General features: G+C 37.9%; 1 protein-coding gene across 1 annotated transcript in view; it reads left to right on the forward strand.

Annotated features, from left to right (window-relative positions):
- Nucleotides 1–27263, forward strand: part of myo1d (myosin 1D) — a 79521-nt gene that overhangs the window by 40733 nt on the left and 11525 nt on the right. Inside the window, exons 17-21 of the mRNA XM_057826258.1 lie at nt 5092–5315; nt 8447–8585; nt 8670–8774; nt 9617–9730; nt 14828–14982. Of these exons, the coding sequence (XP_057682241.1) occupies nt 5092–5315; nt 8447–8585; nt 8670–8774; nt 9617–9730; nt 14828–14982 (737 nt within the window). The remainder of the gene's footprint in view (nt 1–5091; nt 5316–8446; nt 8586–8669; nt 8775–9616; nt 9731–14827; nt 14983–27263) is intronic.

Genomic DNA, 27263 nt, shown 5'->3' on the forward strand with positions numbered 1-27263 from the left:
ATGTCATTAATGCCCATGATAGTGTCATGTCATAATTATGACGGTCTTACGGCAGTCTTGTGATGCTGCTGTCAAAGAAAGTTTTACCTATTAACCCAAATAGATGAACAAATAAGCTGCACTGGACTATAAACCACAGGTTTCAAAATGAAGGGAAAAAAGTAGCGGCTTATAGTCCTAAAATTCTGATAAGTACATTTACTTTTTTTTTTTGCTTTCATTATTACAAAAAGTTAATTTTAAAAAAATACTCAATAGTATTTTTTTGAAATATGAAAATTCAAATTATTTAAACAAAATTTTTGAAAAAAAATCAGGAGAAAAAGACAATTTTTCAGTCAACATCTGAGCAGGAAAGCCACTGACGATGATAAACCTCTAATCCATTTGGACTGGGAGGACTGCTAGCCAACGTTCGCCAATGAGTAACAATCTGTCATGTCAGTCATACATTCATTTGAGTGTTGTTAGCCCCGCCGAATCAAAATAAATCGGACATCCAATGCCGTCAATGGTAGCCAGTGAGTTAAAAGGATCAACACCCGCTTTTGAAGGGCCACGCCGTCTGGTGGTCTTATTCAAGGTCTGATTATGTTTCCCCTCAATCCCTAGAGTGCTGTTTTCCTGCCGCAAAAACCCTCTCTACTCCCCCCCACCTTAATGAGAACATTTTGTGTCAGCGGCCAATGATTTATTGTCACTTGATGCTCTTTTATTTTCTGCCTCCTCCTCTCCAATTGACCTCATGCTCCTCCCCCTCTCACTTCCTACAGCGCTAGGGTTTAATTAGTGATCCGCCTGGATAAGCACAGGCCAGCGCAGCAGGCTTTTTGTACCCGCTCATATAGGCGTGTCACCATGCGGAATATGTATTTCTCAGCGAAATGAATTGGGATGCAGTAATCTATTCCAATAACCTCAAAAAACACAAGAGTTTTGTTGTGATGAAATTGATTCCAATTTTGCATAAAGAAACGAATCAAGTGAGCAACAGCTCACTCAAAACTAGTCAAGTCATTGCTGTTGCTTAGAATAGGAAAAAAAAAAATTTATGCAGTAAACCACAGGTGTCAAACTCGCGGCACGGGGTCCTTATCTGATCTGCCATTTCATTTTGCGTAGCCAACGAAAGTGAATCATATTCACCGACTCGCTAAAATAAAATTAAAAAAAGACAAAAGAAAATGATGGAGTCCTTGATGAAATTACTACTAAGGACTGCAGAAATCAAAGAATAATGTTTGTGCTTTTCCTTTATTAAATTTAAAATAATTAAAATAATAGAATCTACATGAAAAAAGTATATTTACATTTGTCAAATAACATGAAAAAATGATAAAATACTTCGTTTTTTCCCCCGTTTTGTTTTTAATAAAAAAAATCTAAAAAACAAAATAAAGATCATATTTACAATTTTTTATTTTTATAATTTTTTAATAAAAATAATTTACTGTTGTATCTTTTTTGCTGAGAATTAAAAAAAAAACTAAAAAAAAAAAAAGGCAAATAATTTAAAAAGAATCATTACTCTTTTACCGTTTTTTCAATTGAAAAAAATGTATTTATAATATGTAATTTATATATTTACTGCTTTTTCCCTTTTTTGTTATTTAAAAAATTTAAATAAACAAAAAAAAAAAAACTAAAAATATATATTACAAAGCTATTTGCTGTTCAGAATCTGTTTTGCACAATTCTTAGGTCAAATACTTCTCAGAAAAAAGAATCAACTATCAAAATAGTTGTCGATTCACTTGATCATCATTTAGTTGTTGATTAATAAATTATTAATTAATAATGACCACCGTAGGAACCCAGAACAACCAAAACAGTTTCACACTCCTCTAAACCCCAAACATGACATCATCATCTGAAAAATTTATTTTCATTCTTCTAAAATGAAATAATTGCACCATCCATATGAGGAGAACAAATCCTCTTTGGCTGAAATATTAAAACAAGAAAAATGAATTCCTACCATCTCAATGCGGCGGTCGGATAATTACCGATGAAGGGAACAAGACAAATTAGCCGCCGGCTACTTGCGCCGCGGCGTGACTTATTTTCCTCCTCTCCAATTATGGCGGCGAACTCATCAGGTGAAGCCCACCTCCCGCGCACGTTTTATTATTCATGCGCTTGAAATGTCGTTAGTCGCCTCCGCTAACGCCCGACGCTTGAAATATTCATGAGCTCCATCATGACTGTGCGCTACATGCTGCGTTTTATGTAGTTAATTTATTCTGCTAGTGTATTTTCACACACAGGAGGTGGCAAAGTACTCCGTAGTTAGCTCATTGGTAACTAGTTTGTAGCATGATATTGAACATTTTAGCTTGTTCGGTGCCATTGATCGCAACGTCCAATCCATTTTGACTGGGAGAGGCCTAGGCATGTGCTGATTCTGACAGTATGATATCCTTAAGACAAAATATCACTGTATCACGGTATTGCAATTACAGCCCTTAAATGTGTTACTTTGAGATATCTGGGTTTAAAAAAAAAAAAAAAATCAATTGAAGAGGATTTTTATTTTTCAAAACATATTAAAAAATTGGAACATAAGTATAATGTTAAAATCAATTTTAAAAAAAACAACAACAAAATATTGTAAATAAAATTAAAATAAATGGATTCCATTAGGTGAGCCTAAAGCCACAGCTCAGCATTATTACCATCAGAACAAAAACAATTGAATTATTTTCCATAAAAAGCATGTGCGTATGTCTCGTATCATATTTACATTATGCACACACACACTCTTTCTCAACACAGATAGTTGCCAGAGAGAAAAAAAACACGTTTTACCACCGCTAGACACACTAAACACGCTGGAGTTGACTCTCGTAGCTTGTGTGAAACGCTCATGACAGCGTTTACGAACCTTTAATTTTGTATAAATGCGAAATCATATTGGAGGTATTGCCTCCTCGGCAGCCACCCTATGCAAACATGTTTTACATGTTGGTTGGCCCTCCTCCTCTAAGCCGTGGCCATCTCTAACTTTTCTGTAGCCGAAGTATTCCCAAACCAGTGATTTCGTTTTCTTCAATGGGGGAAAAAGTTCAAGCGTTTCACCTCCTCCAGCCATCGTTTAGCACAGCTGACTCACTGACACTGAACAACAACTGGTGGGGGAGGGTTGAGCCTTATAAATACAAGCGAGGGATTTTTCCATGCAACTTCGGGACATTAAAAATAGCTAGTAACGTATTTTTCGGACTATAAGTCGCAGTTTTTTTCATAGTTTGGCTGGGAATGCGACTTATACTCTGGAGCGACTTATGTGTAAAATTATTAACACATTGTTATATCATTTCACGTGTTATTTTGGTGTTTTGGAGTGAATCTGATAGTTTGATAAAGTTGTTAGCATGTTCTTTATGCTATAGTTATCTGAATAACTCTTAATAGCTATGTTACGTTAACATACCAGCCACGTTCGCATTTTGCTGTTCATGCATCATGTAACATTATCATACACTTAGGCTACGTTCATACTACAGGTCTTAATGCACGAATACGATTTTTTCGTGTTTTTCCGACTCGAGTGAGGCATTAACTTGACGGTCTGAACGTGACAAGTCGCATAGAACTGGACCATTTCAAATCCGATCTGGGTCACTTTCGTATGTGGTTCAATTCCGATCTGGGACACATTTTTCCAGACTGTCGCGGCGGTCTGTACTGTCCAGTCTCAATTCATGCAGCAATTACGTCATCAAAAAGCGAGAGAGACGCCACAGTAGCGGTGCAGCTGTGCGTTATTAGCGCCTAGTTTGCCTTGAACACGGCTTTTTAGGAAGGGTCGGACTTGACAACAGTCATTAAAAAAAATAAAAATGGGTTGAGGATAAGCCTGAGAAGGATCGGTTTTCTGTCTTCTCCATATAAGCAATAAGCATTGCTTACACGGCCGGGAGTTGGGGCAAACTGCCTGTATGTGTGTGTGACATGCACGGACAGTGCGAGCATGCTATCGATCCATATACTTTGAATATAAACCTAAACTGGGATTATTTATGTCTGTTATTTGTGTCCTCTTTTCAAAAAGCAAAATATAATATCCCTGGAATGACGGATGACAGCCAGCATGTGTGGTCATTTGTTTTGATGCTTCTGCGGATGCGGGTTGTCTTGCTCAGCGCGTGTCAGACTGCGAATTAGTGCGCATGCGTAATACTTGAATGGTCTCAATGGACAAAGGCAGTTTGAACGGGCATGCCAAAAAAATAGATATGACAAAAAATAGGATTTGTGCATTAAGACCTGTAGTATGAACGTAGCCTAATTCACATACACTTACTCACTTATTCAGCATGTTGTTGTCTATTGTATTTTTATCTTAAATTGCCTCTATGTGTTGGATTTTATCAAGTAAATTTTCCCCAAAAATTCGACTTATGCTCCGGTGCGACCTATGTTTTTCTTTCCTCTTCATTGCGTATTTTTGGGCTTGTGTGACTTATACTCATGTGCGACTTATAGTCAGAAAAATACGGTACCTTAGGGACGGTATGACGGAAAATTTTTGCAATTTTGAAACCTTGATATTTTCATACCTACAGTATCACGGTGTACCTTCAAATCGGTAATCGGCACATGTTGAGAGAGGCCCTTCCTAGTCGAAATGGATTGGACAACCAAGGCTATCATTGGCAGCTAAAGTTTGTCCGTTGCTTACATTTACCGCACTGTAAAAGACCATGGTCCATGATGGACTGGGACTCTCAGTCAAAATGGATTTGGACAACTATCGCCATCATTGGCAGCTGAAGTATTTATGTGTGCATGGCTAACATGTACCAAACTGTAAAAGTGCAAAGACTACGGTCCATGACCTACTGTTAATGGTTTGGACAACTATCGACAATCATTGGCAGCTAGAGTACAGGGTGATTCCAAAAGTATGTGCCAAAACCATTGCGGTATATTTGAAAAATAAAGTAAAAACAATTAGTACCTAGCTGGATAAAAAATATTGTATATAACTTCAAGTTTTTATTTCATGCTTTACAAGTGCTCAATGTGACCACCACAAGCGGCATGGACAACACCAAACCGAAATGAAAATTCCACCCATGTCTCTAGGTTTGGCGAGGCACAATTGCCCGTATCCGCTACCGACGGATGCGTGCAGCCATGGTTATTATCCGGGCTTACCGCCACTATAAAGTGAAGTCATACATTCGTGAGCTGAACCGCCGCTTCCGCAACGTGCGCTCCATGAAGGACCGTGGCCGGCACATCAAGTGGCCCACGCCGCCTAAAGTTCTGCGCAGGTTCGAGGAGGCGCTCAGGAACATCTACAACAGGTATGCGTCATATATTTATGAATATGGACCGCCACGGAAGTGGGCTTTTTTTTTTTTGGTTTGGTTTGTTTTGACGTCAAAAACACATTTTGCATAAGCCTATGATTTTGCATACTGTGGTTTCGCATTCTTAAACTTAGTGCCTTTTTCAACTGAAAGTACCGTTTCACAGAACTATACTGCAAAAAAATTATATAATTATGAACTAATGAATATTTTTTCTCGAGTTATTCCTGTCCCTTTTTTATTCTTACCATTTTCCAAGTATTTTTTTCTGTTTTCTTTAAAAAAAAAAATATTTAAAAATTCTATTATTCTGAATATTTTTTTCCTGAGCTCAGATAATCTAAATAATTAATCAAAAAACTGAAAAACAAATGTCACAGCTTTCTGATTTATCTAGGTCAGTGGTTGGTAACTTTGCTCAAGGTACCGAACCCCACAAGTTTCACATGTGGATTCACCAAACCCTTTGGAATTAGATAATAAAGCTATTTTTTTCTTCCAAATTCAAAACCAATATATCTAAGCTAGCTAACTAATAATTTAGCAAATTCCCATTTAAAATTCATCTCATTTTGACAGCATGTTTTATAAGCAGGTAAGATTTGAGACCACACTACCCATTGGTCTGTTGTATCCCCTCATACCAATTGTGAGTCAACCTTCCACTGAGCAAACCAGTTCCTCCTCCCATCGGATCGAGGACTATCAGTTCAAAGAAATGGATTAGACCTGTAAAATGGGAGCAAACCAGTCCAAAACCTGGTCTAAAAAGCCACTTTTCCTAAATTTAATCAGCGTACGAAAATCGGGCTCTGCATTTCTTTCCCTTGCCGAACCCCCTAGACTTAAACATTGAAGATCCAACCCCGGGGGTGGGGGTCAGAAAATCTACTGTCAGTAACAGTGGGGCAGAATGATCAAAATAACAGCAGTCTAGATATTTAAAGAAAATTTTCAGAAAATAGAAAGAAAAAAAAAAATCGTAAAACAAATTATTCCAAAACATAGGCATTAAACTGAGGGGAAAAAATGTAAATTATACCAGTTAGGAAAATGCTTTGTATATAGACAAGATATTCAGAAAAACCAAAAAATATATACTCAAAATCAGAAATAAAGTCCTCCAAAATAAATTTTCTCGAAAAAACTATTTTTACTGGAATGCAATACACTTGAATTGGAAATTGACACTTTTATCCCTCCTTTTAAAGGGAACCTTGGACTTAGTGTTGTAGGCTCCTAAACCACAATTGTTCTCCTTTACTAAAATATACGTAGTATTAGAAACAAATAAAATATTTCAAATAATTTAAAAATCTATAATATTTAGCACATGTTTTGACCTAGAGCGCCATGTTTTATGCGCGCAATGGACGTTCAGGGTGATGACGTAGATTGTCACGATCACTCGACGAATACTGCCGGGTTACTGCACTTCGTTCTACGCATCGAAGACGTCCAACACATGCGCTTATCGGTTAAAGGCGGCAAATACTTACTATTTGTGCTTTTATTGAGTCTTTTATCACCTTTTCGTTGCCTCTAAATACTTGTTGCACGTGTTTCCCTCTCATATTTTTAAGCATTGTGTCTTCTTGTGGTAGTTTTAAAGCAGATTATTGATCTGTTGACCACATTACTGTATTTTTCAGACTATAAGTTGCACCTGAGTATAAGTCGCACCACCTCAAAAATGCGCAATGAAGAGGAAAAAAACACATATAAGTTCCACCGGCGTATAAGTTGCATTTTTGAGGAAAATTTACCTGATAAAATCCAACACATAGAACAGATATGTCATCTTGAAAGGCAATTTAAAATAAAAATACAACGGAGAACAACATGCTGAATAAGTGTACAGTATGATTATGTTACATGATGCATGAACAACTAAATGCAAACGTGGCAGATATGTTAACGTAACATAGCAATTAAGAGTTATACAGATAATAATAGCATAAAGAACATGCTAACAAGTTTACCAAACCATTAGTGTCACTCCAAAACACCAAAATAACAGGTGAAATGATATAATAATGTGTTAATAATTTCACACTTAAGTCGCTCCAGAGTATAAGTCGCACCCCCACCCAAACTATGGGAAAAACTTATAGTCCGAAAAACACAGTAGTCATGAGGCGTATTTAAATCACCCTTATTTGATATTACTACGTTTAAGTGTTTTCTTAAGGCATCTTTAGTATGTTCAGTAAACAAAACAAGCTGAGGGCGCACGGTAGTACTTTGGGTGTCAAATTTGCCTTTTGTGTTTGCATTTCGCCGCTCTAGCACATTTTGGCAGAACACAGTCTTTTTTTTTTTCCCCTTGTCCCGTCTCATCCTGTCTTTCCTGTTCATTTGGCTTTTGCTGCTCGTTTTGTGAAATATCGACAGTGCTGCCATGCTCATTAGTGTTCCTCTCGGGTTAAAATTGAAAGGGTTGAACAGATTACATGTTTATGTCGCTGGAGTCATACTCTGGAAGCCCGGCAGTGTAACCGTGTGACGTCACTGCCCTGCGACGTCAAAAACAATGGCGGCCTACCAGTTAATCTAAGTTTACAAATTGTGTAAAAACGAAAACATAAGTGGGGTTTCAGTATTAAATTGTTGTAACTCATAATAACGTTTATTTTTTAAGAACTACTAAGACGTTTTTCTATCCGCAGAAACCCCATTAAAATGCCTCCCTCTCACCCACCTTCCAAACACAATGAAATCATCTATTTTTCAGTCTAATTTCAGCATGATTTCGAGTATTCGAAACACTCAAACTGTGCTTCCAAACAAGCGCAGCCAAGCAGTGTTGCCTCTCACTTGCTGTTTTTTCAAAGCTCGCAGCAATAGAGTTGACCTTAGAACCGTTAAAGACCGACGCAGCCCCAGGTCCGGTTTCCCAGCCAGATGCGTCCCTTTGAAGCATGTTTTCTTCTGCTCACACCAGGATTGGATTTTTTCTTTTTCATTTCCCGCATCTTCCCAAAAAAAAAAAAAACCACCTGCCGCCTTTCATCCTGACGGCGTTTTATACAGCGAGAGCTCTGCCCCGCGAGAGACCATCGGTCGATTTTTCTCAACTAATAAGGTTTTTTTTCCCCCTCCTATTTTTTGTTCACCTTCTGCAGATGGTGGGCCTGGACACTGATCAAAGGCCTGACTGCAGAGGAGGCTCTGCAGGTGAGGGCCAAAGTGGCATGCTATGAGGCTCTCAAGGGCCACAGGATTGACTTGGGGCTGCAGAGACCCTGGGAAGGAAACTATTTGGTAATATTCTCCCTAGTAACTGGCAATCTGTTTGTATCTGTTATGAAAGTGATGAATGTTAAGATGCGTCATGTCCTTTTTCAGAAGCGAGACAGTCCCAACAGCACGGCGTCCTTCACGTTGGTCTCCAGCGAGCTGCAGCGCAGAGATAAATTCATGCGGGTTCTGTTCGCGTGCAACGTACGAAAGGTGGCTAACAACAAATCAAGCACGTTTTTTTCTGCATCACAGGTGTCAAACGTAAAGCTCAGAGAAAGTAAATCATGAACATCGACTGATAGATGTACATAATTTGTATCCCAAAAAATGTGACAAAATTTCGAGAACATAACCTGAGGGAATTAAGTTATGTTTTCTTTTTTAAACATTTAAAAAATAGAGAATATTTGCTGTTTTCCCCTTTTTTGTTACCTAAAACAAAAAAATAAGGAGGTGTACATGGTAAATTGAAAATTTAATTGAATAAAAAAATTAATCAATTTAAAACTATTTTTTTTTCTTTTTTTTTTCTTTTTTTTTGTCATTACAAGCAAAAAAATAAAAAGAGAATAATATATATTGTTTTGTAATTACAAGTAATCCTTTTTCATTTTGTTTTAGTAACTGAAAATACAGATTTAAACAAACTATAAGAAAGTCTTCCATTAACTCATTTAATACTGTGGTAGTTGGCTAAAGAGGGAAATTGATATTAAAAACACCACTTAAGCCTTGTTATTGCTGATCATTTGCTGCCAGCCGTCCTAGTCCAAATGGAAGTCTATTGCATTTAATGGCAGCCAATGAGTTAAGAGGCTCATAAGAGGTTTTAGACTGTTTTTAGGTTAACAAATATATCTAAACAAATTCTGACTGTCATAATAGTTGTCAGTTCATTTGATAATCCATTAGCTATCTCATTCGATTAATCGTGATAACCATAATTGGCAGACTTAATGGCCTTCCGAAGGAAACCAGAATTACAATGCGGCTGGTGACATAAATGATTTTGTTCTACATAGTCTAATAACGAGCATGTATTGTTTTTCCAGATCAACCACTTCCACAAAGCAGAGGACCGAGTTGTGCTCATCACCGACCGCCACCTGTACAAAATGGACCCCCTCAAGCAATACAAGCCCATGAAGAGCATCCCCCTCTACAACGTAGGACATTTGCATTTCATTTACTCTTTACATAGCCATCATCATTTAAGAAGTGTTTCTTATTATGGCTTTTTCTTGCCCAACCTAACCAGGCTAAAACATTTCTACAAAATCAAGGATAAAACATACAGTATATGGCGGAAAACACAGACAAGACTGAAAAAGCAGTTTCTGCTCTTGCACTCCTATTTAAAAGAAACTGCTGTATTTTAAGCCAAAACAGCTGCTGTGTTTGATAGAACAATATGTCTATATGCTGCCATAGCAGATTCATGGCGCATTAAGCCCCCAAACTATTTTTAATTTTGTCCGTTTTACCCTGAAAACCCCCCGTTTACAGACGTTGTGCAACCGCTTTTGTTTCAACCCAGCCATAAAACGAAGGTAATTAATTATATTTATTATTCAAAATGTCTGTCATTTTTAGCTTAGAATCCTTGATTGATATCTTAAAATAAAAAAATTAAAAAAACGACAAAAAAATTATTCACTCGCATATTTTAAACTTTTAAACAAATGACGTCACAATGAAAATAATGGTGTCTGTAAAAAAGTCATGGATTTCTACCTCATAACTATTGCTTAATTGTATTTTTTTTTTTTTTTTTTTTTTTTGTTACTCTCGCATTTTCTCCGATATGTTAGATGATAAATAATCGATCGGCAAACTGGGGGTCTTAGAGCGAAACTTCAAGTCACCTGAGTGTTTTCCGCGTTATGTACAGTATTTTATTTATATTGTTTTGAATCAATCTCAGTACTTTTCTAATTAATGCTGCACAACTTTATTTTTCTTTCGTGTGCAGTCATTTGGGGATAAAGCCCACATACATAAAAAATTAAATTATTTTGTGTTGGTCCAATCAATTTAGATGTTACCAAATATGTTCTCGCTCTCTACCATTGCACTGAATTGCATTGCGTTTTTGTTTGTGAAAACAATTTCAAGACTGTGCATTTTTGTAAGACTCTACAGTTGAGTATTGTTAATTAATGGCTATGAATGACACATAATAGTCATAATTTCAAAATTCCTTAAACATCGTGTTGTTTTTGGCAGCCATTTTAGATTTCGTATTAGTCTTTTGTTGGTCTTCGTCTAGCTTTAGTCAGACAAATTTCATGTACTTTTAGTCGACAGCTCTCAAAATGTTTTACTCTACAAACTTCAAAAGTTTTAGTCCATTAAAAAATGAATTATAAAAAAAAAAAGGATTCCAACAATCTCGAATGAACATGACAGACGAACACATAACTGTAGTGTCTACAAGGACATCACCATTTTCATGATGATAATACACACTCAGCAGGAAAACGGCACATTATTTGCAATTAATTAAACTCACCTGGATGCCACGAACGGTATGTAAAATGTTTTCCAAGAGTTTAAGAAGACCGAGTCACCGCGCTAATTGCTAATCCAAACGCTATGCTAACGCTATAAGTTAGTTTCATGTGTGATGATCACTAGGCACAGATCTTTAAAGGCCAAAGCAACATTGCGTATCTAGCCAAGATAAGAAAGCAAAACTTACCAAGCAGCACATGACACATATGTTTCACAAAAGGAGCCTGGAATGGGCACAGGCCGGTGAGTAAGCGCTTGTGTGGGTCGAGTGGAGGCGCAGCACATCACATTAGTGACATGACCAAACACTGCGAAATGCGTGCTAATGACACATAAAATAAGAAAATATCACACATTGTGAATTTATGACTGAAACTATGGCGAGTTTTTGTCTTGTTCTCGTGTCGTCAGACGAAAACTGGCATCCATCTCGTGATGTTTTAGTCTCCCAAGACACATTTTCATTGCGTCATCGTGACGTCATCGTCATTAAAAGTTGCTCGTTGGCGAAATATTTTCGTTATCGTCATCATTGACAAAAACAACACTGCTTCAACATAAAAAACATTTTTAAACCATGGGCTTTGCAAGTTTTCTGGGGTCCAGACAAATGTAGGTACATTTAGCTCTAAAGTATAAAATATCTAGAGGCAATACATTGATTTTATGAATTAATTCAAGATTTTTTTTTTTAATGCGTAAGATTTTTTTTTTTTTTTTTTTCACCCTTTTGTTACGTCGCTTGTTTCACCTCCATGACATACCGGTATGCCACACACAACCTAGGGAGCCTCTTGTTTTTCTTCACACATTTCGCACATACAATTCGTAATTCTTTTTATTTGCTTGATCATACGCTACCAGGCCCTCCAAGTCAAAACGGATTGGGCGTCCATTGCCGTCTATGGGAGCAAATGAGTTACGAATTACTTTGCTTTTGTGTTTTTGTGTAGTTTTTAACTTTATATTTGGGGGCAGACAGCACTAAGTGGGGGAGAAACAGAGCAAAAGAAAAGTTTACATCAAAGTAGTTTTACAAAGAAAATCTATCATTTTTACCTATTTTTTCTTTTAAAAAGTAAAAAAAAAATCTGAGAAAATGATTTCTTAAATTTTTCGACTTTAGACTGAGCAAAAACTTTTGTTTTTAAATTGACTTTCAAGCTTGTCATAAGAAACATAAAACAAAAAGGCTAAACTGAACCCCATCGCACCGTCTTCGCTCTTTTCCCGTTGTCATGACAACTTCCCAGGAGACGGCATCGCCATGGCGACTGAGCGGCTCAGCTGATGTCTGGCTACTCTCTTCTTCCTCCTCTTGTTTCCCAGAGAGTGTCGTTCATCTCCTTCCCTTTTTTAACCTTAAGCTTCCCTTTTTTTTCTGCGCGGCCATTAGTTTGAACGCGTGTTTTTGTTGTTGCTAAAAAAGAGGCCGGCACATCACATCTCACTCGCTGTGCTCCGCCAAAATCCTGATTTCGCACCCCCTACCCGTCAACATGTGGTGTCCTGCCGAGAGACAATTAAACAGATGGCGGGACAGACGAGCTGCCGCGCCGGCTTCATTCGGGAGATCAAAAGTGATTTAACGGATCAAGGCGAGAAAACAAATCAGAAAGTATCATTAAGCAACTCGTTAGCAATGGGCGGGCTGCCCAACAACTAAGCTTTCGATATAGAATAAAAGTAAATGTTACGCTGTTAACTTGATGGTAATGGACATTTTATGCATATTTAAAGATATATAAGATATTTAAGAAATGTCCGATCCCTTTCAACTGGAAGGGTTGGCAATTTCTTTAAATACATAAATATATATTTTACAAAATGTAGTTTTAATTACCATTAATTTCATATTAAAAAAAGAGGTATATCACTGCCATCTATTGGTGGTTTTGCATGAGTAAAATTGTGTCCAAGTTTGACCTTCTCTGTATATCAGCATCTGACCCACCCCCAGGTATGAAAATCACTCAACTTTCGGCGAAATTCGCCGTTTTGAAGTCAAAAAGAGTGACCCACGTGAATTGTGTAGATCCGAGAATTTTTTTTTTTTTTTGGGGGGGGGGGGGGGTCGTAATTACATCTAACTAACTAACGACGTGTTTTATTGAAGTTGCTAAGCCTGTCGCGATATACAATGAGTCCACTCGTCGCGAGGTAAATAAAAATGAGGGCGATAATTTTCACGGCTGCGTTTTGTCACCGCGTGCGTGCAACCTACTTTAGCCTGCTATAAGACATTGGCAGTCTTCTCCAAAATGCAAACTTGCGGTTAAAAGGTGACACTTCAAACATTAAAAATTGCTGGTTAACAGCATTTGCAAACGAAAAAAATGAAAAGAATAAAATCAATGAGTGAGACCACGCAATGATGAAAAGTTTTTTTTGCGGAGTGTGACACTGTTAGTGGTTGATCGAACGTACTTCCGGTGAACATTTCAAAATAAAAGCACGTCAAGTTCATATAAAGAACGATTATTGACGTTAATCCCCCATACTTCAGAATTAATACTATAATATGTAAATACTATAATACTTCAGAGTTCAAATTTTACACTAAGAATAACTTTAAAATGACACCGTAAAAATATGATTGGCAATGAATATTATAATTATTGTAATACTACTATATATAGTAGTATACTATAATAATCATGCCAGATGTTTTTTTAATAGTTGTTTTGAATAATGTTGGAAAGGCGAACTCAGTGTTCTGAATCTGTTTACATTCCATTCTTTTGCACTAGTAAATGCTATCAACCTTTGACCTGATTGTTTATGTGTGATTAATTATTGTTATTTACATGTTTATTTGTACTTGAATAAAGAATATAAGTGTTCCAAAATGTTTTTGTGAATTAATAAGCTTTCATTGCTAAATTGTTTAAACAAACAAACAAAAAAAATAGTCGAACAATCGTAAAAATAGTCTGCTGACTAATCGGGAGAAAATTAGTAGTTTGGGACAGCTCAACCGGAACATATTTCCTCCTTACTCTTCTCACCTTTTTAACCCTTGTCCCATTTTCATGCCTGCACCCCATTAAGTAATTCTCTGCCATTGACTGTAATAGATGTCTATTCCGTTTGAACTGGGTTTTGGTGGAAGCGTTCGAATAATCCAGTCCAAATGGATTGAACTTCTATCGCCGTCCATTGTACCCAATGAGTTTAATAAATAATGAAAGAATACTCATCTTTCATCAGCACAAAAAAAAAAAAAAAAAAAGATTCCGCCATTTTCGATTACTTAGTCATTAGCAGCAGAACATTCATAAGTTTTTGAAAATTTAGCAGTTTCTCCCGGACACCTTGATTACTGCCGTCTAGTGGCGGTTGCGAATCAGCACAAATGTTTACAAATTTGAAATTCACAGTGAAGCAGCATCAAACTTTCTCCAGTATTTAAAAAAAAAAAGTATGATTATGAAGTAAAATCAAGTGCTTGAAAACAGCAAAAGTTAGGATCTCCATCTTTCAAGATACATAAAAGTCCAAGCGATTGTTTTGGTCCTGCTGCTTTTGATTAAAAGAACATTTGACTGCTCCCTTCGGGTGGAAGCACATCAATAAATCTTTAGCCGCTTTGACTTTGATGGATTCTTTTCTCCTTCTCTACTCAATTTGACTCTGCGGTAAAGACATCTTCACAGCGTCACTCCATTCACTGGCCGTGACACCTGCAGACAAAATTGACTAAGATTGAGATGCTCTTCTTTTGATGCGATTTTTCTGGTTCGTGGCAGGTGACGGGCATGAGCGTGTCGCCGGGGAAGGACCAGCTAGTGGTGTTCCACACCAAGGACAGCCGCGACTTGGTGGTGTGCCTGCAGGGCCTGGTGCCCGCCAACGAGAGCCGCATCGGGGAGCTTGTGGGAGCCCTGCTCAGCCACTTCAAGAGGTACAAAAATACCACTTCTACGTCTGAGAAAAAAAAATGTCCTCATTCTTTGCTGATCCACTCTCAGCTTGTTTTTGAATGGAACAAACAAATATAAAACTACACGAGCACTCTGAGAGAGCAGAACTCTGCCTAAGAAGCCAAATTCAAAGCTCTTGTCATCATAACACCTGCCTGACACAAAATTTTCAAAATTCCTTTTCTGACCTCTTTGACCTTTAACGTCATTGTTCCCAAATGTAATCTTGAACACAAGCGTACAAACAAACAGATATACGGAACCGAAAACACAACTTTGCGTAGGTTTTAAATAAGCCTGAACAATTTTGGAAAAAAACTATTGTTGCGATTTTTTGGGGGTTTGCGATATATTGCGATATTATATTGCAATATTAAACATATATATATATTTTTTGTTTTGTTTTTTTTTTTTGTTTTGTTTTGTTTTGTTTTTTAAAGAAATTTTCACTAGATGACTTGAATAGCTGTTTGGAAAGACTTTGGATGTCTCACCATGACCACAGTGTATAGTGATCCCTCGTTTTTTGCGGTTAAATGGGGACCAGAACCTGCTGCGATAAGTGAAAAACCGCGAAGTAGTGCACCTCCCCAATTTTTGTGTTTAATGTATTTATTCAGATTTAGCATTGGAAAGAGATGCATTTAAGACATGTAATTTTACTTTTTTCCCCCAAAGTATGATTTTTTAAAAATGTAAATATATTTTAATAAATGATTTTTAAGCACTTCAAATGTAATAATTATGATCAGTTTTAACTGTCCCACCGAATCATTTTTAAACAAGAATAAAATACTGTAGTAGAAAAATGCTTGGCTTTATTAGATTCTTCTGTTTACCTACCTTGGCTGTGACTCTTGGAGTGACATTCTCACAGTCGGACATCCGGGCATTAATGGCGTCACCAGCCACAACAAAGCGTCGCCATATTGAAATGGGGGCAAAACACGAGTTACAAGCAGTTGCTCTGTCGTGCATTCTACTACAAACGCGTTGAACTTTTGTCTTATTTGCGGTCTTTTTTTCCGTCGGAATGACTAAAAGTTGCCGTGTTGCGGATTGTAACACAAGGAAGAGTTCGGAGCCGCATTTGAAGTTCTTCATTCTTCCTCGTGAGAAGAAAAGGACAAACAATTTGCTGAAAGCAATCAATCGAGGAACAGTAAAAGAAGACGGTTCTGTGGACCAGGCACATTTACATTTGCAGCCGACATTTTATTACTGGTGAGTAAACTTTAATCGATTTTTTTTTAGGCCCAATTAGCTGCTAGGATTCAATAGACTAGGCAGTGGTTATTACCGGAACCGACTACTCGCAAAGCGTTATTCTTCTTTTGCCGTGAACTGCTCTGATCGGTCAATCGGTATATTATTGGCCTAGTGGGAATTGGTTATTTTGCTGTGACGTGTTCACGGCTAAATGACGCTTGGAGGCGAATTACCGGTTACGGCAGAAATAATCACTCCGTATATACTACCAGTTTTCTTAGTTCCACACAGTACATATTCCACGTAATTCATAAAGGTCAACTTACTGGGTGACTTTATGAGGTAGTTGTAGATGTTTCCGAACTCCACTGCAGGCAATTCCTTTGGATTGTTTATCCAGCTATCAGCTGCGACTTTGTATGGGCAGATTTGCAGGCCAATACACGCTAATTTTAAGTTGTATCGCCTCCTCGCGTCTGTCGGCAGTGACTCGTGATAATAATAAGTCACGTTTAAGATGTTTTTATGAAAAAAAGACTCAAAACACAGCTGAAATATATGAATTTCAGACGTTTGTCTATGGATGTTTACCTGTGCGTGCCCCCCTCTAAAAATGGCGAAACGTTGCTATGCAATATGACGTCATCGTGACATCACACCGACTGTGAGAATGGAGACCGTGAAGTTTGTGGTTTAAAAATAAAAAAAATGAAAATTTAAAAACTATCTATCGCATGTCCTTGCGATGGGACTATCGCACATGCACACATCGCAATGGCTATGTTTAAACAATATATCGTTCAGGCTTAATTTTAACCTACTGGTGGAGGTAAGGAAAAGAAGACTTTATAACCATTAGCGCTTAACGTTGCTAAATCAGCCATGTCTCTTAAAGGCACATATCCATGCCCAGCCTCTTCCAATTCAAATACTGTTTCTTTTGCTGTTCTGTTTAATTAAATATTTTTGGTTATTTAAAAAATGTAAAGATGATTAATTTCGATATTATTGATTGATTATTATTGTATTTTTTATCCTCATTAATAAAATGTTCATTAAAACTATAATGATACAATTAAAATGGAATAAAACTCCAGGTATGACCTCCAATAATACGTATAGCGGTACCTCGACATACGATCCCTTCGACACAGAATCTTTTCGACATCCGACGTAAAATTTGACTTGCCATTTGTTTCTACATCCAACGAGCATTAAGGAATGCTTATGACAGATGACAGAAGTGTCATCCGAAAAATTATGTAATTTTTGAATAGATTTGCCGGATGACACTAAAAAAATGACACATTTCAGTGCACTTAAATAACTCCAATTGTTATTGGGGGTTGTGGAGCTCCATTAGCTCTCGCCGCTACCTCATCCTTCACTTTGACGTGCCTATGTGAATACATGAGTGTGTTAATCTTATGCGTGCACGTGATTTTAACGTCTTGGTCCCTGCAAGGTGGCGTAATTGTTTTCACGCTATCGCCACACGTCCAATTACCCTTCACATGTCCTTGACGGGAAAGCGGACCTCTCTTTTATACCTCTTTTCTGTCGCAAGTCTTTATTTTTAGATTGCAGATATTTCACATTAATGCGTGAGCTTACTCCATCTTTTTGAAACAAACCTCTGGTCTTTCAAGCAACCTCTCCTCAGCCTCACTTGACTGCACCCCCCGTTTCATTTCTGAGGAGATGAAATATTTAAAGCTGTACTGCTGCTGGTGACTATTTTTAGAGCACAAGCAGCATCCCCTGTTCTCTTTTTGTGTGGACAACGTGACATTTTTAACTCACTGGCAGCCATGGAGGACGATATACGTCCGATCCGTTTGAACTGAGAGAAAAGCTGTAAAAGATGACTACTGTAATTTTCAGACTATAAGCTGCTACTTTTTTCCCTCATTTTGAATCCTGCGTCTTATAGTCCTGTGCGTCTTATTTGTTAATTTGAGTTATTTTTGAAAAGGCGTCATAAGACTGCCAAAAGACTGTCATAATTATGACATGACACGATCATTGGCATTAATTATACATATGACAGATGTCATTAAGTGTCATCTGGCAAATTATGTCACTTACTCGACTTATGTCCAGCTCAGATCTTTTACATCCATTCAAAAGTGAGATAATTTGCTGGATTACACAAAATGATATCTGTCAAAATCAGTGCTGTTAATCTTACTTTAAAAAATGACAGTTACAAATTACTTCTCCCAAAAAGTAATTGCTTTAGTAACTCAGTTACCTGAATGTAAGAGTAATTAGTTACTTGGCAAAGTAACTGGTGATCACTTTCATGGGTTTCTTTTCTCAAAAAAAAAAAAAAAAAGGTCACACAATGTGAAGTTTAAAGGGTTTTTGGGACAATTGGCCGTAGCCCAATTCTTTACCCTAAGCTTAATTAGACACAGGGGTGTTACGGATATTGCGATCACGAGATAGTAACCTTTGCTATGTGTGGAAGTCATTTAATGTTTCGAATCAACCGTTAAAGTTGTTAAAATTACTCCCGTTACTGCATTAGTTCGCTTCTACTTTCGACATGTGTAAGTTTTAAAACTGTTTCATCATTTAAGGATAGATATAAGTCAAGATTTTGCCGATTTAGGAGCATTTAAAAAAAAAAAAAAAAAAAGGTAATTAGGTTCGCTAGGAAGGTTCTCTACAACAGAGCCTTCCTGAGAGGTCTACTGCTTTAACATGGCAGCTGTTTAATAACGCATCTACTTCTTTATACTGTACATGTTGTGAATGCCGCCATGCCTGCCATTTGCACCTAGTTCTATGATATGTGATATCTACTGTAGCATCATGTGGGTGTACTTTGAAGGCTATCAGCTACAGTCAGGTGTTATTAGCTAGCATCACGTTTGCAACGGCGTCACAACTCCCTTGCCTCCTTACCACTCCTGCTCTGCTCTCTCGTCTCCGTGAGTCCGTCTCTCAGACTTTTCTAGCGTCATTCAACCAACATAGTAACGCACGCCTTTCCCGCCTCAGTAACGGTAACGGCGTTGCCAAGATGAGAAAAGTAATTAATTAGATTACTCACTACTGAAAAAAATAACGCCGTTAGTAATGCCGTTATATTCTAACATCGTTATTAACAACGCTGATCATAATCATTTATTAATGCTCATGGGAGTGTCATGTCATAATTATGATGGTCTTATGACAGTTTTAAGGTGCCACTTTCAAATAAAGTGTTACCAAATACGATAACTAGCAATTAATGAAACAACTGGAACGGTAACTGAAGAAATAATTAGCACAGAACATGACTTTTGATTGTTGTTTACATCTGTAGCGATGCAGTGCATGCTACGAGGCATGTTGGACAACAACAGTTAGCGGTGTGGCAAAATATCAAAATCGTGATAAATCGTGATACTTTGTATCCCAAAAGGTTATCGATATGCTCCTGCCAAGAATCGAGATATTGTTTTAAAAATGTGTCAATGTCTAAAAAAATACGACAAGTTGCTACCAAAATTTTCCACCTTAATAGTGTCTCAGTTAACTCTAAGGCTGCATTGACGGTGCACAATGCCCTTTTAGACTGGGGTTTTTCAGGTCATTTACAGGTCACTTGCGTTTCATTTTAGGGAATTTATAGGTCATTTCCTGTTGAGTTTGAGTCACTGCCTATTCATTTGGGTGATTCCCAGGTCACTTCCTGTTCTGTAACTCAAAATCAACAAGAAGTGACCCATAAAATACCCCAAAATCAACAGGAAGTAACAGAAGATCAACAGGTAAATGACCTTAAATGGCCCAAAATTACCTCATTGCCTGGCATTGGCTGCCACTGGCGGCCATCGACGTTCATTCGCTGCCATCCCTCCCACTTCAAACGGATTGGACGTCTACTAGTGATAATCTCATTCCAATTCGTCCAGTTTGTCTGTGTGTTAGTTGTTGGTCAGAAAATCCTTGTAGGATCGTCTACAAATGTATCGATAATCGTTGTATCGGCATATCGTCAGATCATCGTTATCACGAGCTTTGTATCGCAAATCGTATCGTATGGTGAGGTACCAAGAGGTTCCCACTCCTAACAACAGTGTAGACAGCAGGTGGCAGCAGAGGTTGACTGTCTCCTCCAAGGGAGCAGTGATGGTCAAATGAAGCTTCTTGAAGCAGTGAAGATTTGCAGCCAATTGGTGCAAAGCTTCATGGTGGTTCATTTGGTCTTGTGATGCCGCTGTCAAATAAAGTGATACCGGTTCGTATGTTTTGGTGTAAATATCCCATAATACAATGAGGACAGCTGCGACCTATAGTACAGTTTGGCTTCTCTATGAACAAATGCCGTTTTCGTGTCCAATTTGGTGGGTGGCGGCTTATAGTCAGGTGCGCCTTATAGTTCTAAAATTACAGTAAATGGATTTGACGTCTATCGCCATCAATGTCACCGAAACATAAGTCGGCATGAGAGAGGTGTTTATTTAACTGTATTGCTATCGATGTTCTCCGTTTTGATGACTCAGCAGCGCCCGCCATTGATCCCTGTGAGGTTCTCCGAGCGTGAAATACATAAGAGTTAAGATAAAAGTAGGTCCTGTTAAAGCACGAATGTTTAAATGGAAGGATGTCAGCACTTTCCAAGGGAACATGTCAAAGTGCATTTCAGCATCCACTTGGATGAGGGAGTGGATTTTCCTCTTGTCAAGGTCACACTTTCTGCTGAATCCAGCCTTTTCTCTTCCTCTTTTCCCCATGCCCATCCCCCTTCTTTCTTCCTTTTCCTTCTTTTTTTTCATCTGACATTCCTCACCGAATCCGCTTTTGTTTTGCACCCCCGATTCTGTACTGGGGTGCTGCGGATGTAGTTGCCATGGCGACAGTTGCTCACTATTTGTACGATCAGTAAGCGATCCATTAATAACCCCGCCGGCTGCCTTGTTTGCTGTGTGAAAGTCCAGACCAGGACTGAATAGACATGGCCTTCGGAAATATTTTCAGTTTATTGTGGCAAAAAGTAGTAATTTTTTATAGTATGGGAAAAATGACACTGCTACATTTGCTACAGTGTAATGTAGTGAAGACTCAGCTAGGATAAAAATGCTTAAAAAATACTATGTCTGTTCAAAATAACTCAAAGCTAGCAATAAAAGTGAGTACGTTGCTATGTGAAAACAAGTATATATCATTTAAAGTATATTTGTTCTTTATTATCTTTAGTTGTAATTAGTTTCAGTATTTTTCCACATAACATGCGTTTATTCGCTCCCATCCCTCCCACTTCAAATGGATAGAATGTGTCTAGTAGTGATAAACTCATTCCAGTGAAAGAATAACAGCAGTTACAGTGAAATACAATGTTTTTTTTTTCTTCATCAGAAAATGTCATGACATGTTTTGATCTGAAATAAAATTTTAAGGTCTTAAAATATTAAATTTTGACTTTCAAAAGGGTGCAAGAACCCTGTTTTATGTATATTCATAGATATGTGTGTGTCTGTACGTATGAATTAGTTCAAGTTATTTTCTTTTATTTTTTTTAATGTTTTTTTTTTTATTATTATTTTTCCCCCTTTGGGATAATCTACTCATCGAAACTAGCTTAAATACAGTTCAAACTTAACAAATTTAACCTCAGTCCAAAAGTTGCTGTTTTTTAATTATTCATTTTTCATCATTTATGAAAAATTATTAATCATTTATTTTTGTGTTGTAATTATTTCCAATATTTTTATTGTTTTTAGTTTTATGAAATTTTAAAATTATTTCCAATATTTTTATTGTTTTTAGTTTTATGATTTTTAAAAAAAATGTTTTAGTTCAAAGTATTATGAATATGTTTTTTTTTTTTTTTTTTTTTTGGAGTGGATTTATTTTAATATTTTTCCCTTTTGGGATTATTATAAAGGTTTTCAATTCAATGCCAGTTTATTGATTTTTTAAAAATTATTATTATTACTATTATTATTATTACTAGGGCTGTCAAATTTATCGCGTTAACGGGCGGTAATTCATTTTTTAAATTCATCCCGTTAAAATATTTGACGCAATTATCGCATGGACGGAATGACTCGTTCATGCGTTGCCTCAAACGGTTTACAATGACGCCGTTTTAGCACATTGAGACCAAAAAGGCAGAGAAATGCGAAAATGCGAGTAGACACAGGTTCATTGGACCGCGCCTTTTATTGGCTTAACCAGCCACTACTAAGTCATGGTTACCCAACTTCCCATCAGGCATTTGGGCGGAGCAAGAGACAATCTTTTTCTTAACACGCATGATTGAACACAACGCAGAACATATTGTATACTATATGCAGCAACTACTGACAGTCATGGTTGCCCAACCTGCCATCATGCATTTGGGCGGAGCAGGAGACATTTTTTGTCTTAACACACCTAACTGAACACAATGCAGAACACACTTATACCATTTGCAGTCACCACTAACAGTCACGGTTGCCCAACTTCCTATCATGCATTTGGGCCAAACAGGTAAGTCGCTACAGTATCATTTAGTGAACGCACAACAGAAATAATATTCCTGTCTCTCAAAAAGATAATTTTCACAAAAAGAAAAGCGCTCAATGCAAAGAGAACTAGCATTCCCATTCAAATACAGTAGCTATGCAAAATACACCTAATGTTAATAATGTTAATGCCATCTTGTGGATTTATTGTTATAATAAACAAATACAGTACTTATGTACAGTATGTTGAATGTATATATCCGTCTTGTCTTCTTTCTATTCCAACAATAATTTACAGAACAATATGGCATATTTTAGAGATGGTTTGAATTGCGATTAATTACGATTATTTAATTTTTAAGCTGTGATTAACTCGATTAAAAATTTTAACCATTTGAAAGCCCTAATTATTATTACTTATTGAAGTTTTTGATTAGAAAACAACATAGCCGATTTACTCATGTTCACATAAGGCTGTATTTACTTTTGCACCTGAGTCATGACGGTGACATTATTCGCTTTTCATGTGGTCACCACCTTCCTCGCTTGATCAGCATCCATCTTAAACCGCCACCATCTTCCTCTATGTGACCTCTGCTATCTCCACGGGTACATATTTTTCCGCCCAGCAACAGCAATGCGACCCCCTCCCACCCCTATTTCAGGACAAGCATGATTAGCTTTATGGTCGGCCACCTCTCCAGCGGATCCGTCATCGCTCTTCCCGTGTCACACTCGCCTGATGACCTCATTTCCTCGCCGCCATCCATCGCCCTCGACACCTTTTCCACGCTACACCGCCGTGACCTCCTTCATACTTCCGTTTCTCCTTTGAAGCATCACATGATGTCTTTCAGAAATGTGATGGTTTAGGTTGTCGATGTCCCAAAAATACTACTTCTGACAAATATTATCGTATTTTTGGTCAGAAACTGATGTTTTCGGTAAAAACAATCCACCATCTAGTCCCGATATTTTTCATGGCCTTTAATAAGACTATTAAGTTGCACTTTTAACATACGACTTATACCCAGGTGTGGCTTCTTATGATCTTAAATGTTATTACACATTCATTACATGACTAAGTTTATGCTTCTTGTAGCTGAATAACCATTAATGTGTTACATTAACATAGTTTCCTCATTTCTGTAGGTATCATGTATTAGTGCTTCAACGATTAATCGATGTTTTATAATTTTTTAAAAATAATTCGATTAGGTAAAAAGCTTCGACTCAAATTTTGCTGATTCAAGGATTTGTTTAATTACAGTGACGTTTTAATGGTTTGTTCTGAAAGTGTTGCATTTACTTTTATTGATTTGGGTGGATACACTGCCCTGTAGTGGCAACAGTGAATGTGACATAACTCATTTAACATGGCTGAATCCAGCTGCTCCTTGTTAAGACCAACATAAGATGTGTTTTTTTAAGCTAATATGTTTTTGTTATTTAGTTTCGAAGTACATGTATATTTAGCAATTTTGTTGTGGGGATATGTTTTTGAACGATTTCTTAGGGGCATTTAAAAAAAAAAATTATATAGCATTTAAGCTAGAGGACTTGTGCTATGCAAGTTAGCCAATTGTTCTTTTGTTGTACTTAGTGCCTCTAGATCCCAGATTCTGAAACACATTAAATGTTCGTAATACGATTACTTGATTATTCGAACTAACTAAATGTTAGATTAATCGGTAACCCAAATAATCGATTGCCGCAGCCAATGAGTTGACGCAGACACTATTCTAGTGGAAGATTTTGGTAGCAACTTGTTGGTTGTTGTTTTTTTCAGTGACACCTTTTTAAAACAATATATTGGTTCTTGTTTTAAAAAACAATATATTGGTTCTGGCGGCACGGTGGCTGAGTGGTTAGCACGTCTGCCTCACAGTTCTGAGATCAAGGGTTCAATCCCGGGCTTCGGCCTTCCTGTGTGGAGTTTGCATGTTCTCCTCGTGCCTGCGTGGGTTTCCTCCGGGAACTCCGGTTTCCTCCCACATCCCAAAAACATGCATTGTAGGCTGATTGAACACTATAAATTGTCCATAGGTATGAGTGTGTGTGTGAATGGTTGTGTGTCTCCTTGTGCCCTGCGATTGGCTGGCAACCAGTTCAGGGTGTCCCCTGCCTAATGCCCATAGTTAGCTGGGATAGGCTCCAGCACCTCCGCGACCCTCGTGAGGAAAAGCGGCATGGAAAATGAATGAATGAATGAATATATTGGTTCTTTGCAGGAGCATATCAGTAACCCTTTGGGAGACAAAGTATCAAGATAAATATCTATTTCGATATATTATCACACCTTTAATCAGTACAGCGATTCCTGTTTAGATTTACCTGATCTCCAGAAGGCTTCTTTAGGAAGTAACTGATCTATAAGAAACAGTAACAGCAGTAACACCTTGGCAAAAAGGCTCATTCAACACCGCCCCCACCGCCGCCATCTGCAAAGTGTGACCGCCCTGTCCCCCGGAGACAGACGCCACCGCTTTTTCTGCGTTTCCGGTTCTGCCTCACTTCCTACTCATCAGCTGAGGCGTTTGTTTAAGCACAGCACGCGCGAATTCCCGGCAACAGCTGCTATCGGCACGCGCCATTCACCCGGCGTCCCGCGGGAAGTCAGACCGTCAATGTCCACATGTCACGCCACGTGGACATCCTTTTGTTTATGCACTCTTTGAACTCTGTGTTATTTAAATTTGGCTGAGTCACGGTAAACAGATGGAGCAGGTTGACACGTGAGCAATAAGCTAATGACGCTCATCAAAAAACATCACCGGCTGGTGTTTTGCTTTACGTTAGGTCGCTAAAGTACTCGCAGTCTCTGTTTACATCGTTCTTGTGTTGGATCATCATTTGAGAAGGTCAGGCAAAAATGTTGTACAATTGTTGGGAGTCAAAGGGAGCCATTGACAGTGGTAGAAAAACAGTATACAGTGGTACCTGAAAGTACGATCGCTTCGACACACGATCTTTTTGACATCCGATGTAAAATTTGACTCGCCATTTGTTTTGTACATCCGACGAAATGCTCGAAATACAACGATTTATGATAGTGTCGCAATTTGGGGTTCATGAGTATTTGTACCCCTGAGAAATTCAGTGCTAATATTTAGTGCAGAAACCTTTGTTTGCAATTACAGAGGTCAGATGCTCTCTGTAGTTTTCAGATATGGAAACAGGGATTTTGGCCATTTCCTCCACACAAATCTTCTCTAGATCTGTCAGGTTTGGGGGCTCTCGTTGAGAAACACAAAGTTTCAGCTACATCCAAAGATTTTCTATTGGACTGAGGTCTGGAGACTGGCTAGGCCACTCCAGAATCTTGATATGCTTTTTACGCTGCCACTCCTTGGTCAGCTTGGCTGTGTTCTCCGGGTCATTGTCATGTTGGAAGATCCAGCCACAACTTATCTTCAACTCTGACTGAGGGTAGGAGGTTGAGGCTCAAAATCTGACAATACATTTCACTATTTATCCTCTGCTTTATACAGTACAGGCTCCTGACCCCTTTGCTGAAAAGCAGCTCCAAAGCATGAGGTTTCCACCCCCATACTTCACAATAGGGATGGTGTTCTTGGGATTGGACTCATCCTTCTTTTTCCTCCACACACGACGAGTATTGTTTGCACCAAAAAGTTATACTTTGGTCTCAAGTGACCACATGACTTTTTTCCATGACCCCTCTGCATCATTCAGCTTGTCCCTGGCAAATTTCAGACAGGCCTTCACATGTACTGGGTTCAACAGGGGAACCTTCTCAGCAATGCATGATTTTAAACCATTGCACCATAGCGTTCTACTTACAGTCGCCTTTGTAACTGTGCATTCAGCACTCTTCAGGTCATTGAACAGCTGCTGTTGTGTAGTTCTAGGCTGAGCCCAAACTTTTCTTATCATGAGTAATACCCCACGAGGAGAGATTTTACATGGAGCCCCAGTCTGAAGTAGATTATCAGTTATGTTTAGCCTTTTCCTTTTTCTAACAATTGCTGCAACTGTTGATTTCTTCTCACCAAGCTGCTTTCCAATTGTCCCATAAGACTTTTCCAGCTTTTTGGAGCTCAACAATTGTTTTCTCTGGTGTCTTTCGAAAGCTCTCTCGTCTTGCCCATTGTAGCAGTTGGATCATGACTGACTGTGGGGTGCACAGGTGACAATTATGAGCTCAAACGGGGTGGTGACCGATGGGGTAAAGGTGGACTTTTTCTTTCAGTGTCATAATTATTGCTGATTCCAGGGGTACAAATACTTATGAACCCCGGTAAATAAGAAATAAATTATTGAAAAATCATACAATGTGAGTTCTGGATTTTTTTTTTTTTTTTTTTTTTTTTTTTTTTAAGATTATATCTTTATAAGTGGAAATGCATCGATGATTGAAATTTCAGACCTCTACCTGTTTTCTAAGTGGGTGAACTTGCAAAATCACAAGGGGTGCAAATATTTCTGCTCCTCACTGTACATGTTGCAGTTATATTATTGCACGATAAACCTAAAATAGGAGTTTTGCATCATGTAAAAAATAAAGAATAGTGTAAAAAATAAATGTTTATGCACTCATATAAATCTGTCGGAACAGCTCATGGCCCGAGGGGTGAATGAAGATGACG

The sequence above is a fragment of the Corythoichthys intestinalis genome, chromosome 21, assembly GCF_030265065.1.
Source record: "Corythoichthys intestinalis isolate RoL2023-P3 chromosome 21, ASM3026506v1, whole genome shotgun sequence".
NCBI classification, from domain to species: domain Eukaryota; kingdom Metazoa; phylum Chordata; class Actinopteri; order Syngnathiformes; family Syngnathidae; genus Corythoichthys; species Corythoichthys intestinalis.